Source organism: Gymnoscopelus braueri (assembly GCF_963280865.1).
Source record: "Gymnoscopelus braueri genome assembly, chromosome: 2".
NCBI lineage: Eukaryota > Metazoa > Chordata > Actinopteri > Myctophiformes > Myctophidae > Gymnoscopelus > Gymnoscopelus braueri.
In genome coordinates this window covers 55,288,919-55,300,966 of record NC_137604.1, presented here as the reverse complement: position 1 = coordinate 55,300,966, position 12,048 = coordinate 55,288,919, and the positions used below count along the sequence as shown (strand labels likewise).

Sequence of the window (12,048 nt, the reverse complement as noted above, 5' to 3'; positions counted from 1 at the left end):
TAGTGCCCTAGTTGCTTCTTTTGGGTTTGTTTTCCTGCTAGACCTGGTTGCTTATTTATTTCTCTCACAGAATCTGGCAACACTGAAAAGAACAGATTCATAGCCGTTGCCATGCAACATGCCATCTCTCTCTAACCTAATGCATAAACTTATTTATTAACCATATATATAGCCAAATTTAACGATTCTATTCTATTAGGTAACACAGCTAAATCTAATAATTTCTAACTTCATACTTAAACTTAAACATCTCAGTTAAAACCTTAACATAATCATAACTAGACGCGTCGCAATTCTGGGAAATTGCAAAGTGTGGTTGCGCCGACGCCGGTCGCGGTCGCGGCCACGGCCGCCGGGATTCGAGGAATACGTCTGGAGGAATAACGTCGGAGGCCCAGGCCGCGCGACGTGGGATTCGAATTCTGTGCCGATCGGATCCCAATACGTGCCGTTTCGATTTGAGGAAATAGGCCCCTCCCACAAATGTAACGGCACAATTATATAGTCGCGTCACTCCTGAGATCAGTTGTGTTTCATTTTGGAAAGGATTGATCCCCCCAAAATAATGTTTTTGCGTCAAACGGTTACGTTTTGTGCATTTGTGGCGCCCCCTATGGATCAAAGTGGAAATTATTTTGGGGATTCGTTGAGTGAACCACCATTGACATGTGATTCAAATTTGGGATTGATTGGACATTTCGTTCGTGATTTTTGGCGTTTTTTGTAAAACAGGCCCCTCCCACTAAATTTGGAAGCCAATTACGGACGAACGGTATGGACTATCAAAGTTCCGCTTGGAGGTCTTTATCGCATGGGTCCAGAGATCATGTGTACCGATTTTTGTGAGATTTTGACAAAATATGTGGGAAAAGGAGCTAAAAGTATCCAGACGCAAATGGGCGTGACCTATATAGTGAGTTGCGTCATGACCCAAGGGTCATGATAAAAACAGATTTTTATTCTACGACCTACAGTTCAAGAGTTATAGGCCAAAACGTAAAGTGGGCTTTTATAGCGCCACCATGTGGCCGAATGATATAATTTTTCTTTTAATAATTTCACACTCCCCTCCAAGTCTTGTAATTCTAGCCCTTACGGTTTCTGAGAAAAAAATACTTGAATTTGAGTTTTTTCATTTTCCCATTAAAGTGGATGGGGACATTTAATGCACCAATAAATCAATATCAATTAAACTATACAACCTATCTCTTAGCAAAGTACAAGCCCTGGATTCCCGATGAAGCCGGTGATTTTGACATATGACACAAAATTGGGGGAAAAAAACTGTGGGAGAAATAGCGCGATGAAATAAAGTTTATCTAGAATAAAGAATAAAGTCGGTAGAGTACTATAGTCTGGTTGCCCTGTTAGGGCAACCACACTAATTAGTATGGTTGCCCTGTTAGGGCAACCAGACTATAGTACTCTTCCTACTTTATTATTCTTTCTAGATAAACTTTATTTTGATTCGCTATTTCTCCCAGTTTATTTTTTCCCAATTTCGTGCCATATGTCAAAATGACCGGCTTCACCGGAAATAGACTGCTTGTACTTTGCTAAGAGATTGGTTACATAGTTTAATTGATATTGATTTATTAGTGCATTAAATTTCCCCATCCACTTTGATGGGAAAATAAAAAAACTCAAATTCAAGTATTTTTTTCTCAGAAACCGTAAAGGCTAGAGTTAAAAAACGTGGAGGGGAGGTTCATAGTTTATTGCCAAATTATTAATAAAACAATTACACCAGTCGGCCACATGGTGGCGCTAGCAGGGGTGGCCGAGAACCGTGGTACGGTTCATATTTGTAACATTCATCTGATCCAGTGGTTCTCATGATTTTCAGGGTGCGACTCCCCCCAAAAAATATATATTTGAACTAGGGACCCCCCACCCTGACAAGCACTTGGCATTGTAGGAGTTGAGGCATTACATTTTGTTTGACTCGGTTCCAGAGAGTTGTGAGGCGTTGAGAGCATGTTGTTCAGATATTCTCAGCCGCCAAGTGTGAAGTCGATCGGATGTACAGTTCTCGAGATATGCAAAGGACAGACAGAGATTCTATGAATTTATAGATATATGGCAATCACAGACAAAATGTATTGAACTGAATATAAACACTTTTTATTGTCGTAATAACTCGTAATAAAGTCTATTATTTAATGGGATGACAGCATAGAAACAACTTTCTTCTATAATAAACTGAAAACAACGTTTTAACTTACATACATATTCCATGCAAACAAACATCATGTTTTCAAAATAATACTGCTATATAAGATCCCCAGCCCATTTTTGCACCTGGGGCCTCTATAAAGTCTCATTCATCCCTCCCTGGCATGTAACCTCGTTTCTTTCCTGACACCTTAATAGAAAATGATCCCTTTCAGTTTTCCTCATCACTTCCTTCGTTTAGTTATACAGTGCTTTCTCTGTCTGAGCCCTGACTATTACGGCTGTGCTGGTCACTTCTGCTGCTTTGGAGCTGTGTAATGAGGTCATCATCGTCCTGGTGTCTTTCCTCGGTTAAGTCCTTCTCACTGTTGTCCGAGTCATTCTCGTGATCGTCCGAGTAGTGGTCATCGTCATCTGAGTAGTTGTGGGCATCTCCGTGGCCAGCGTCCTCTCCATCAGCGCTACCTGGATTGGTGCCATCATCTTCTTCCTCCTTGCCGGATTCCAATTTGTCCCTCTCCTCTGATCCCGCTTCGGAGTCTTCGTCATCCAAGTAGACTTTTCTGAAGTGAACAGGAATATAGCCCATATCTGGCTCCTCCTTGTCACTAAAACATCAATAGAAGTAGGTCATTAGAACAATCAGCAGCTCCTGTCTGATTAGAAAGCTAATTACATAATAAACAATTTGCAAGCAATCTGCGGCTGGATGGTAGGTTGTCGTCCTCTGAAAGGAATGAAGCTTATTGCTATAGTGCCTTTCAAAGCAGAGTTAAAGATACGTATGATGATATACAAGTTATAGAACTAGACCGGCACACTGGCCTATTCGGGGATCACACAAATCAGTAACGATGTAAGCTGGGAACGATGCAAGTGGGGAATACATGCCACAGCCGGTTATGCAACACCCATTGCACCTGTTGTCAGAGTACTCGGTGTACCATACATAGAGAACACAGTGCAGTACTCATTGCCACATTGCTTATGATAGTTAGATATTTACAATCAATTTATAAACGGGCAGCAGCCTCTTCGGGTAGAATGCAAGTCAGGAACGATGCAAGGCAGGAATGTATGCCACACATGAGTAGTAGTACCCCATGTACCAGTTGTACTCTTACAACAGATACAAAGGGTACTCTGACAATGGGTACAACGCTTACATTGGATACGAGTATTGCATAATGAAAAAAGCAATATATATATACAGGGTTCCCACACATTTCCAACAATGAATTTTCAAAACTTCTCCAAAGTATTTTACCCCATTTCCAGGCCTATAGCAATCATATGGTGCAATAATGAGGCTCTTACACATGTGTGCTATCAATGCACCAAGACAGACTCGAGCAAACGTGTCACGTGACAAAAAGAACAGATCTACAAGCTAACAACTTATCACTGTGCAACGTGTTGTTAGCTTGTAGATCTATTATTTTTGTCACCTGACATCCTGTGTATACATTAGACCACACGTATTTCACGTAATGCTAAGCATGTCTTTTATGAATTAATTCCAAACCTTTTCCAGACCTGAAAAACTGTTTTATAAATGTCAAAATATTTCCAGGAATTTCATGACCGTGGGAACCCTGAATATATGAAACATTCATATGTTTTCTACTACATTTTGTATTATGGGGGAGTATAGATAGGGATTTAGATCGGATGGTATTTTACCAGCGTGTTAGCAATATATGTACCTTTGTTTAGAGTCAGTGGAGAGGGAGCTCTTGCGGCCAGGTGAATGGCTGCCTGGACGCAGGGACTTGGGCACCTTGCTACTGATAAAGTCCTCACTCAGGCCACAGCTACGCAGGGCATCTGTGTATCGCTTCTCAGCTGCCAGTTTGGCATTCCTCTGTATCGAAACACACAGACAGTTGTCATAATAATGCTATGTTCATCAAACCTACAGCCTCTGCATTTTTCAAAACTGTGTCACAAATATTTCACATCAAACTATTTGTTTGTTAATGCGTCATACAAGTTGATGGTTTTATTCACGCAGAAAAAAAAATGCTTTATCGCAAAGTAATATTCACGTTCCGTGTGGATGTACACATGACGCAAACAGCACTTTAAATTAACGTGAACTAATCGTACGAAATAAACACTCCCGGTGTGTAAGGAACTTAAGGCTGTTTCATAAATAAATAAAAAAAAGGGTTATAACCAGTAAGAATAATACATTAAATAATATCTAATGTTTACACATTTATAAATAACAAACCCATTTAATAGGGTAAGTAGGACAGTCAATGAGAAATGTACAAACCACAACGTGAACTTTTTTTTAAAGATGTCCTTGAATTAATGATTAAAAGTGGTATGTTAGTGGAAATAACTTTGACAGGAAGTAAACATCAGGAAGTAAATATCAGCCTGGCATGGCCAGACTAATATCACTGCGTAGATATTAGTCTGGAACTTTGGACTGGAAGATTTATTTCCAAGGTGCGGATACAAACAGATTCAAACGTCACAGCAAAAAATATCCCACTTGGAATAGTGGGCTCTGATCGGTCACCCACAACTCTGGGGTGAGCGAAATGTAATTCAAACCGAGTGCCAGACCAATCTGCCCAGGGATATCTTTTTTTGTTTGTTGCTGTGGCAGATTCGTCTGGTTTCCAGGCTAAAACATTATTGCCAGTCAATGAGATATGCTCATACTGCACACAACTTGAAACCCACAAAAGGTCCAGGGCCTCACCTGTGCAACCTGCTCTAATAGCAGAGGTCTCCCCTTTACCCTCTCTTGGATCTCTCTGATCTCCTGCTGGTACTCCCTCTTGCGCAGAAGGTCTTGTTTCCTGTATAATATATACATACATACTATCATCAAACAAACCATCACAACAGTCTTCCTTCAAAACCAGACAAGCAACATTACACAGTTATCCTGACATAGTGTGGATAACAGCATCAGCTACCATAACTACCAAAAGGGTGTGTGTGTGTGTGTGTGTGTGTGTGTGTGTGTGTGTGTGTGTGTGTGTGTGTGTGTGTGTGTGTGTGTGTGTGTGTGTGTGTGTGTGTGTGTGTGTGTGTGTGTGTGTGTGTGTGTGTGTGTGTGTGTGTGTGTGTGTGTGTTGTATGCACGCTGCCAGTAGGCCTCAGAAGTACCACTAATTTGATAAATATTCAAAATACTTCAAATGCTTTGTAGAAAGAAGTTCAGAATTCTGACATTCTTTCAACTACATCATTTCTATATCTTCTTAAACGGGCAGTTAGAAGGGCAACATGGTTAAAATAGTATGACATCAGGTCTTAGATCTCACAGTTCATAAAACAGAACAAACTAAATCAGAAATCATACAGATGTTGTCCCTGTGTCTCTGGTGCTAAAACAAGTAGACCAAAATGTAAATGTAGTTACTGTACGGTAACAATACATTTGTAAGGATGACCAGTAATAGTCTCTTGTTTTTTTGGATCACCTGAACTCTTTGAGTTTGTTCTGGTTGGTCTGTGAGAGCGCCAGGTGGGGATCGTTGGCCTGAGCACGCTTCAGCACCACCTTCTGCAGATTCTTCTCCTTCTGCTTCCGTTTCTCTCGCCATGTCTCCTCATCTTCCTCCGCCTTCTTCCTCTGCTCAAGCACCTTTCTACTCAAGGAGACAATCGAGTCACGGATGGTGGAAGACATGTGGAGAAGGGACTTTGAGGAGAAACTTACGAGACTTGAGGACTTGTAGGTACAACTATGGGGTATAAATAGTGTAGGAGGAGGAGGTCTGTTGTAGGAGGAGGTTTGGGGTAAGTGGTAAATGGGAAATGAGTTCCAGAGGGATTTACAGTATCCATTGTAGAAAAAAATTAAATAAAGAACTTTGACAGTCAATATGTCTAAAATGGACCAAGTGGGTTCTGAGGCTCTGACTAGCTCATCTATCTAGGGTGCAGTGACCCATCGGTATCCTATAATGGTACCTCACAGCCTCTTGGCGCTTTTTGGCGGTGTCCGTGACTTTTCCTGGGAGGAGCTCCAGGCTTCCTGAGAGAGAGGAACAGAGACTAGAATTGGGCGTGCGGGCCGCCCCGGGCCACCGCGTCAACCGGGGGCTTATTAGGCCTTTTTCGATGTCGGCCAGAATACGTTCGCGGTGCGAGGAGATCTGCGACGTCCTCAATTGGAAGGGTTCACACGCGGTCACAGGCCTCACCTCCTTCCGGCTTTCCATGTGCTTCTGGAAGCGCCTGTAACTGGCGTCAAAGTCCGGTACCTCTTTATTAATCTGAGGCCTGTGGGAGTCTTCTTCAGCCGGGCAGGCTGTCTTCCGTTCACTGAGTCGTTGTGCCAGCATGCTCGGTGGCATAGAAGAGCTGCAGAGCATCTCCTTCGCTCTCATTTGCATCTTGATGGCGCGATACAGCTGTTCCTCCTTCATCTGTTCCCCGGTCGCTGCCTCATACACAGACTTGGGCACAGGTTTAGCCTTGAAGGGCTTCACCGTCTCCTGGTCGGAAGGCTGGAGGTGACGGAGCTGCTCCTCTCTCTGCTCCCTCTTTAGGCGCTCCCGTTCCAGGAAGCTGAACGGCTTCGGGACGGACGGGCGCCGTTCACGCGTAGAACGGCGCCGCTCCTCGTCCCGCTCCCGGAGCTCTTCGTAAAGCGGCAGGCGAACGTGCGCGGGCAAGGGGCTGGCGCGGAACTTTCGCTGGCACTCTGTAAGCTCGTCCAATTGCTTGCGCAGCTCTGTGTTCTCATGTTCGATCTCCGAGCGAGTCTTGAAGCCGCGTCGGTGTCTCTCTGCTTCGCGCATGGTCATGTGGAAGGGTTCTGGGACGGTAAACCTGTGTCCCGATTCTTTACGTCCCTGCTTCTTCTTACCCCTACCTTTTGTTCTCCTGTTGTCTGATGGCAGGCTCTGGAGTGAGGAGACGGATGGGTGACGATCGCGGTGCGACAACTTAAAGTCCTTCCACATGTTCTTGATGTGATCTTTTGGAGAGGACAGCAGGCCTTTCTCCACGTCTTTGGTATTGGCTTCCTCGTCATCGGATGTGTCCAACAGAGTCCAACTGAGTCCAGATTCTCTGCGGAGCTCTATAGCTGAGTGGAACTTCCTCAGTCCATGTGAAGCTGGGATGCCCTTTACCCAGGGTAGTCTAGTGAGAAACACATTCTGCTGTTACCCAATGGTGATTCCTTTTTCACAATATAGAGAATTAGAACATCACCACTAATATGTAAAGCTGAAAAGACTATTAAAAGGCCAAAATTCTAAGGACCAAATGACTGTGCTATCCTGCATGCCTGCAAAAAAGTAACTCATAATACTGTCTTTGAATGGATAGTTCATCGAATAGTCACCCCATGGAGACTTGTATTCAAGGAATTTTTTTGGAGTTACAAAGGAGACTCTTTGAGTCGCCTACCGGAACCGCTGCCAGTCATCAAATTATTGGCTTAGGAATGCGACAAAAAATGTCCTTGAATTCAAGTCCCCATGGGGTGACTATTCGATAGAAAAAACGTCATTTTGGGGGTGATTCGGGTGAACTATCCCTTTAAGTTACTAGCCATCATTTGACTGGCCTTGCACATTATGTAATAAACATAGCAAAACATTACATTTTGCATACCATGAATATGTGTACCATGTTGTATGGAATTTAATTTAATTAAAACAAAAAATATGTATATACAATTTTTTTATGCATTTGCAGATGTTGGTTTATAAATGGCCAGGATTGTGATGAACCCGCAATTATCAACAATGTTTGCCCCTTTAGATCAACTGAAGTAATATCATGGTAGCCTGGTAAACCCTCCCGGTCACGGAATTCAATTCCATATGATTTCAGCAGACCGGTCTGCTGAAATCATATGGAATTGAAATTTTACCAGGCTAATGTCATGGTACCATATATACACAGTGATGTATCATGAGAAATAACAAAACACCTCGGCCCAGTCTCCACTGCCGCATCCAGGGGAGCAGCCGTGGATTTAAGCTGCAGATTCCTGCGGTACATGCCCTCCAGCTCAGCCATGGTCCTCAGGTGGGCCTTCTTAAGCTCCTCCAGTTTGCTGTAGTACTCCTCGTTGGAGAAGAAGATCTCACGCAGGTCCAGGTGATCCCCCGCTACCCTGTAGTCCTTGATCATGAGAGGGCTGCTGTCCCTCCTCCCAGAAGATTCCCTATCGCCAAACTCAGAGCCAGAGTCCGAGTATTCCATCTGAAAAAGAAGGTGAAAGGGTTATAAGCTTAATTTACGCAGCAAAAAAATAGCTGATCTACAAGCTCACAATGCGTTGCGATGCGACCCATTTTGAGGTTGTAGAGCAGCCATTTTCAGCATGCAACACTGTTGTACGACAGGTGAGTAAATTCATGGCTTAAGCCACGGACCCCCATCTCAAAATATTTAGTTCCTGGGACCCCCAGAAGCAAAGGGTTAGGGTTAAAAATGTTTGCTTTAAATTAATGTAGGCTATATATTCAAAGATTTGCACAATTTTTCAAGATTTCTCAAAAATAGCAGATCTACAAGCTCGTAGCATGGCACGAAGTTATGAGCTATGCGCTATGAGCTTGTATATCTGCTATTTTTGAATAGCCAAAGTATAAAATCTAAAATGACACCGGTGTTAATGGGTTAAAGGCAAACTAAAATGAAGTAAAAGGTTACAAAAAGTTTTTTTATACTGCAGACTTCTGCCATGCATGTCTTTGGGCTGCATAGCAAGGCAAGTTTATATGTAGACTATAGCAAGTTTCATACACTGAGGAATTGATTGATTGATTGATTGAAATTTTTATTAGGCAAAAAGAATGTAAAACAACACAGTTACATTTATAATGCTTTTGACTAAAAGGTCCGGCCAAAAAAGTCCTTGCGGACTTGTTTCCGTTGGGGTCCTTGAATTAATTTCATAGACATATATAGTAGCAACCAAACAGTTCAAAAATCAACATGAAAATACAGATAATACAGAAAAAATACAACTATGTACCAAAAAAGGAGCATGAAAAAGATTAAAATAAAAAATAAATGTACAAAAAAAGGGGGGGGGTGAAGCATGGAAAAATAACGATTATATACAAAAAATGCATGAGGAAATACAAAATATGTACAAAATAGAGGAGGGGGGGGGTCGTCTGTCTACAGGGAAACTGGTACTATCTCCTCTTTCGGCCTCCAGAAAGATGAGTTTTTAGGGCTGTTTTGAATGAGCCCAGCGAACTGCATTTTTTGAGGGATGAGGTTAGACTATTCCATTCCTTGGTGGCTGTGCTATAGAAGGAGAATTTGCCCATGTTTGTTTTATGGGTGGGTGGTACCAGATTGTTGTTTACGCTCCCTCTAGTTTCGTGGCTGTGGGTGTCACTAACTTTTTCGAGGTATTTATACAGATATGCGGGTATAGGGGGCATTTCGGGCAAATCTGCATTTACAATTTTGAAGACCAGACCCATTTTTAGTTGTTTAACCCTGTCTTCCACCCTGAGCCAGCCTAGGCTGGCAAAGTGAGTGGGAGAGAGGTGGGTCATGGGCCCCAGTCCGAGAAGTAGTCGGATCAGTTTGTTTTGGGAGGTTTGAAGCTTAGTCTGCAGTGACACTGAGGTGTTAGAGTACCAAGAGGAGCTAGCATAGTCAAAAAGGGGCTGAATCAGGGCCCTGAATATTTAGGAATATAAAGCATAAAATACATAAAAGGCCTTTAAAGGCAGAATAGAAGGAATCAAATAGATTTGAACAAAAACAAATATGATATAGGCAAAATTATGTCATGGTGTATTTGTGCTTTTACTTTTTCCGATTTGTCACAAGACAGAAGAAGTGATACCAGCCCGGGCTAGACTGGACTGAAGGTTGACAGGACAACATAACAGATCATGTTCATGCAGAGTTTCATCATAACTGATAGCAGTAGGCTACATTTTGTGAGACTCTTAATACCCGTTTGGTCCCTGTTAGGGGGATGCTTGCCTGCCTCCCTCCATAATGAAGTTTAAATGCAGGGTTCGGTTACGCTCCTTGGTGGTGATTCACCAGTGATGGAAGAAGTATTCACATATTTTACTTAAGTAAAAGTATCAATACCCTATTGTAGAAATAGTCTGGAAATAGTTACAAGTACAAGTCCGGTATTCCAAATTTTACTTGTGTAAAAGTATGCAGAAAGTCCCATTTCACAAGTTTCAAATGTATAAAATGTATACAAATCCTTTGAAATTAGCCGATCTACAAGCTCACAACGCGTCGCATTGTGAGCTTGTAGATCGGCTATTATCAAATTGCCAGAGTATATTTAGGTCTGAAGTGGTTTCGTAATAATCAAAATCTACAAAGTAAAGTGCTGTACTTGAGTACGTGTACTTAGTTACTTTCCACCACTATGATTCACTCTGTCTCTGATACTAGGGGTCATGAGGAGGAAGCAACCTGCCACACCCGGTGACCCGGCAGACCAGAATGGTCTCCCTAACCACCAAATCCTCCTGCAGCAGATCAGATCAGTCGTGGCACGAGGCACACAGTGTAATTACAAATGACTCCTCTCTGGGCCTAAGCCTATTATCCCCCTGCGACTGTAGTTAGTTCAGCCATATGGTGGAGCACAGCACACAGGGTGTCTGTCGCAAAGAAAGACATCAGATGTCTGCCTCCTACAATTATCATTAGTTGTTGACTAGACAGCTTAAGATCTTCCTCAGGGGTCCAGGCATTTTAAACTTACTACCGCGCTGAGATACATTTGTATCAGGAGTGATGGAATGGCATCAGAGCAGCATTGCTGTCCAGAGGACAATTAAGCATGTGGGATTATGATACCCACTGTGACTTATAATAATCTAGTCAAGGTAGGAGGCCAGAAATAGTGAAGACAACATAATATACAGGTCAAATCATGCAGGCAGGCCTGGGAACTGACAATAACAGTTATTAATAAACACTGGAAAACAGGAGAAGTTGAGTATGAATGTTCCTTCTTCAAAAAGGAATTAGGCTACATTACAGCATTCAAAATGTAAACATTGAAGGATGTCACGTCAGTCAACTAAAGCCCAATTGATACTTTATAAAGAAATGATCTTTGGGCGATCATTCATGCGACGTTGACAGCTTGAACATCTGTTCTGGTCGACAAGCGACACCATCGTGTGATGGAGTATTACTTGCACTCACCTGACAGACACCACACTGAACAGTTTCTCATTCACTGAATTGACTGTATTTTGCAGTGGTGTAAAGTAACTAAGTACATTTACTCAAGTACTGTACTTAAGTACAATTGTAAGGTATTTTTACTTTACTGGAGAATTTCCAATTTTCAGCACGTTTACTTCTACTCCACTACATCTCATAGGAAAATATTATACTTTTACTCCACTTACAATTATTTGACAACTTCAGTTACTAGTTAAGTTGTAGATTTTGATCATTATTACAAAACACACTAACCACTTCAGCCCTATATTTTGGCCATTTGAAAATATAGCTCACAATGCACATCGTGAGCTTGTAGATCTGCTATTTTCAAAAGATTTTTATACAGTTGAAAACTTGTGAAATGGGACATTCTGCATATACTTTCTACTTTTGGTACTTTAAGTACATTTTGATATCAATACTTTGGTACTTTTACTCATACATTTTGAATTCCAGTTTCCACTTTTACTGTGGATGTGAAATGTGAGTACTTTTCCCACCACAGCTCACCTCTCTCTGGAAGAAGTCCAGGTTGTGCCTCCTGATGGGTCCTGTTGTCATAGTACCGGTACTGTATGGCCCGCATGGAACGGCTCGCTCACGCTCGTATAAAGCTACCGGTGCTTTGGTGAGCGGGTCCACTGGGGTCTTCAGACACGACGTGACCAACACGTTGGTCCGATGGGCGTCGTTGGCCAT

At 42.3% G+C, this 12,048-nt stretch overlaps 1 protein-coding gene across 1 annotated transcript; it reads right to left on the bottom strand.

Moving 5' to 3' along the window:
* Window positions 1–2,416: 2,416 nt before the first annotated feature.
* fam161a (FAM161 centrosomal protein A) lies at window positions 2,417–12,048 on the bottom strand (the record flags this gene model as incomplete). The annotated part of the gene is made up of 7 exons (XM_080443886.1): window positions 2,417–2,783; window positions 3,882–4,039; window positions 4,895–4,994; window positions 5,625–5,792; window positions 6,118–7,296; window positions 8,096–8,370; window positions 11,860–12,048. The coding sequence occupies 7 exons, from the start codon at window positions 12,046–12,048 to the stop codon at window positions 2,417–2,419; spliced, it is 2,436 nt and encodes an 811-aa protein (XP_080300012.1).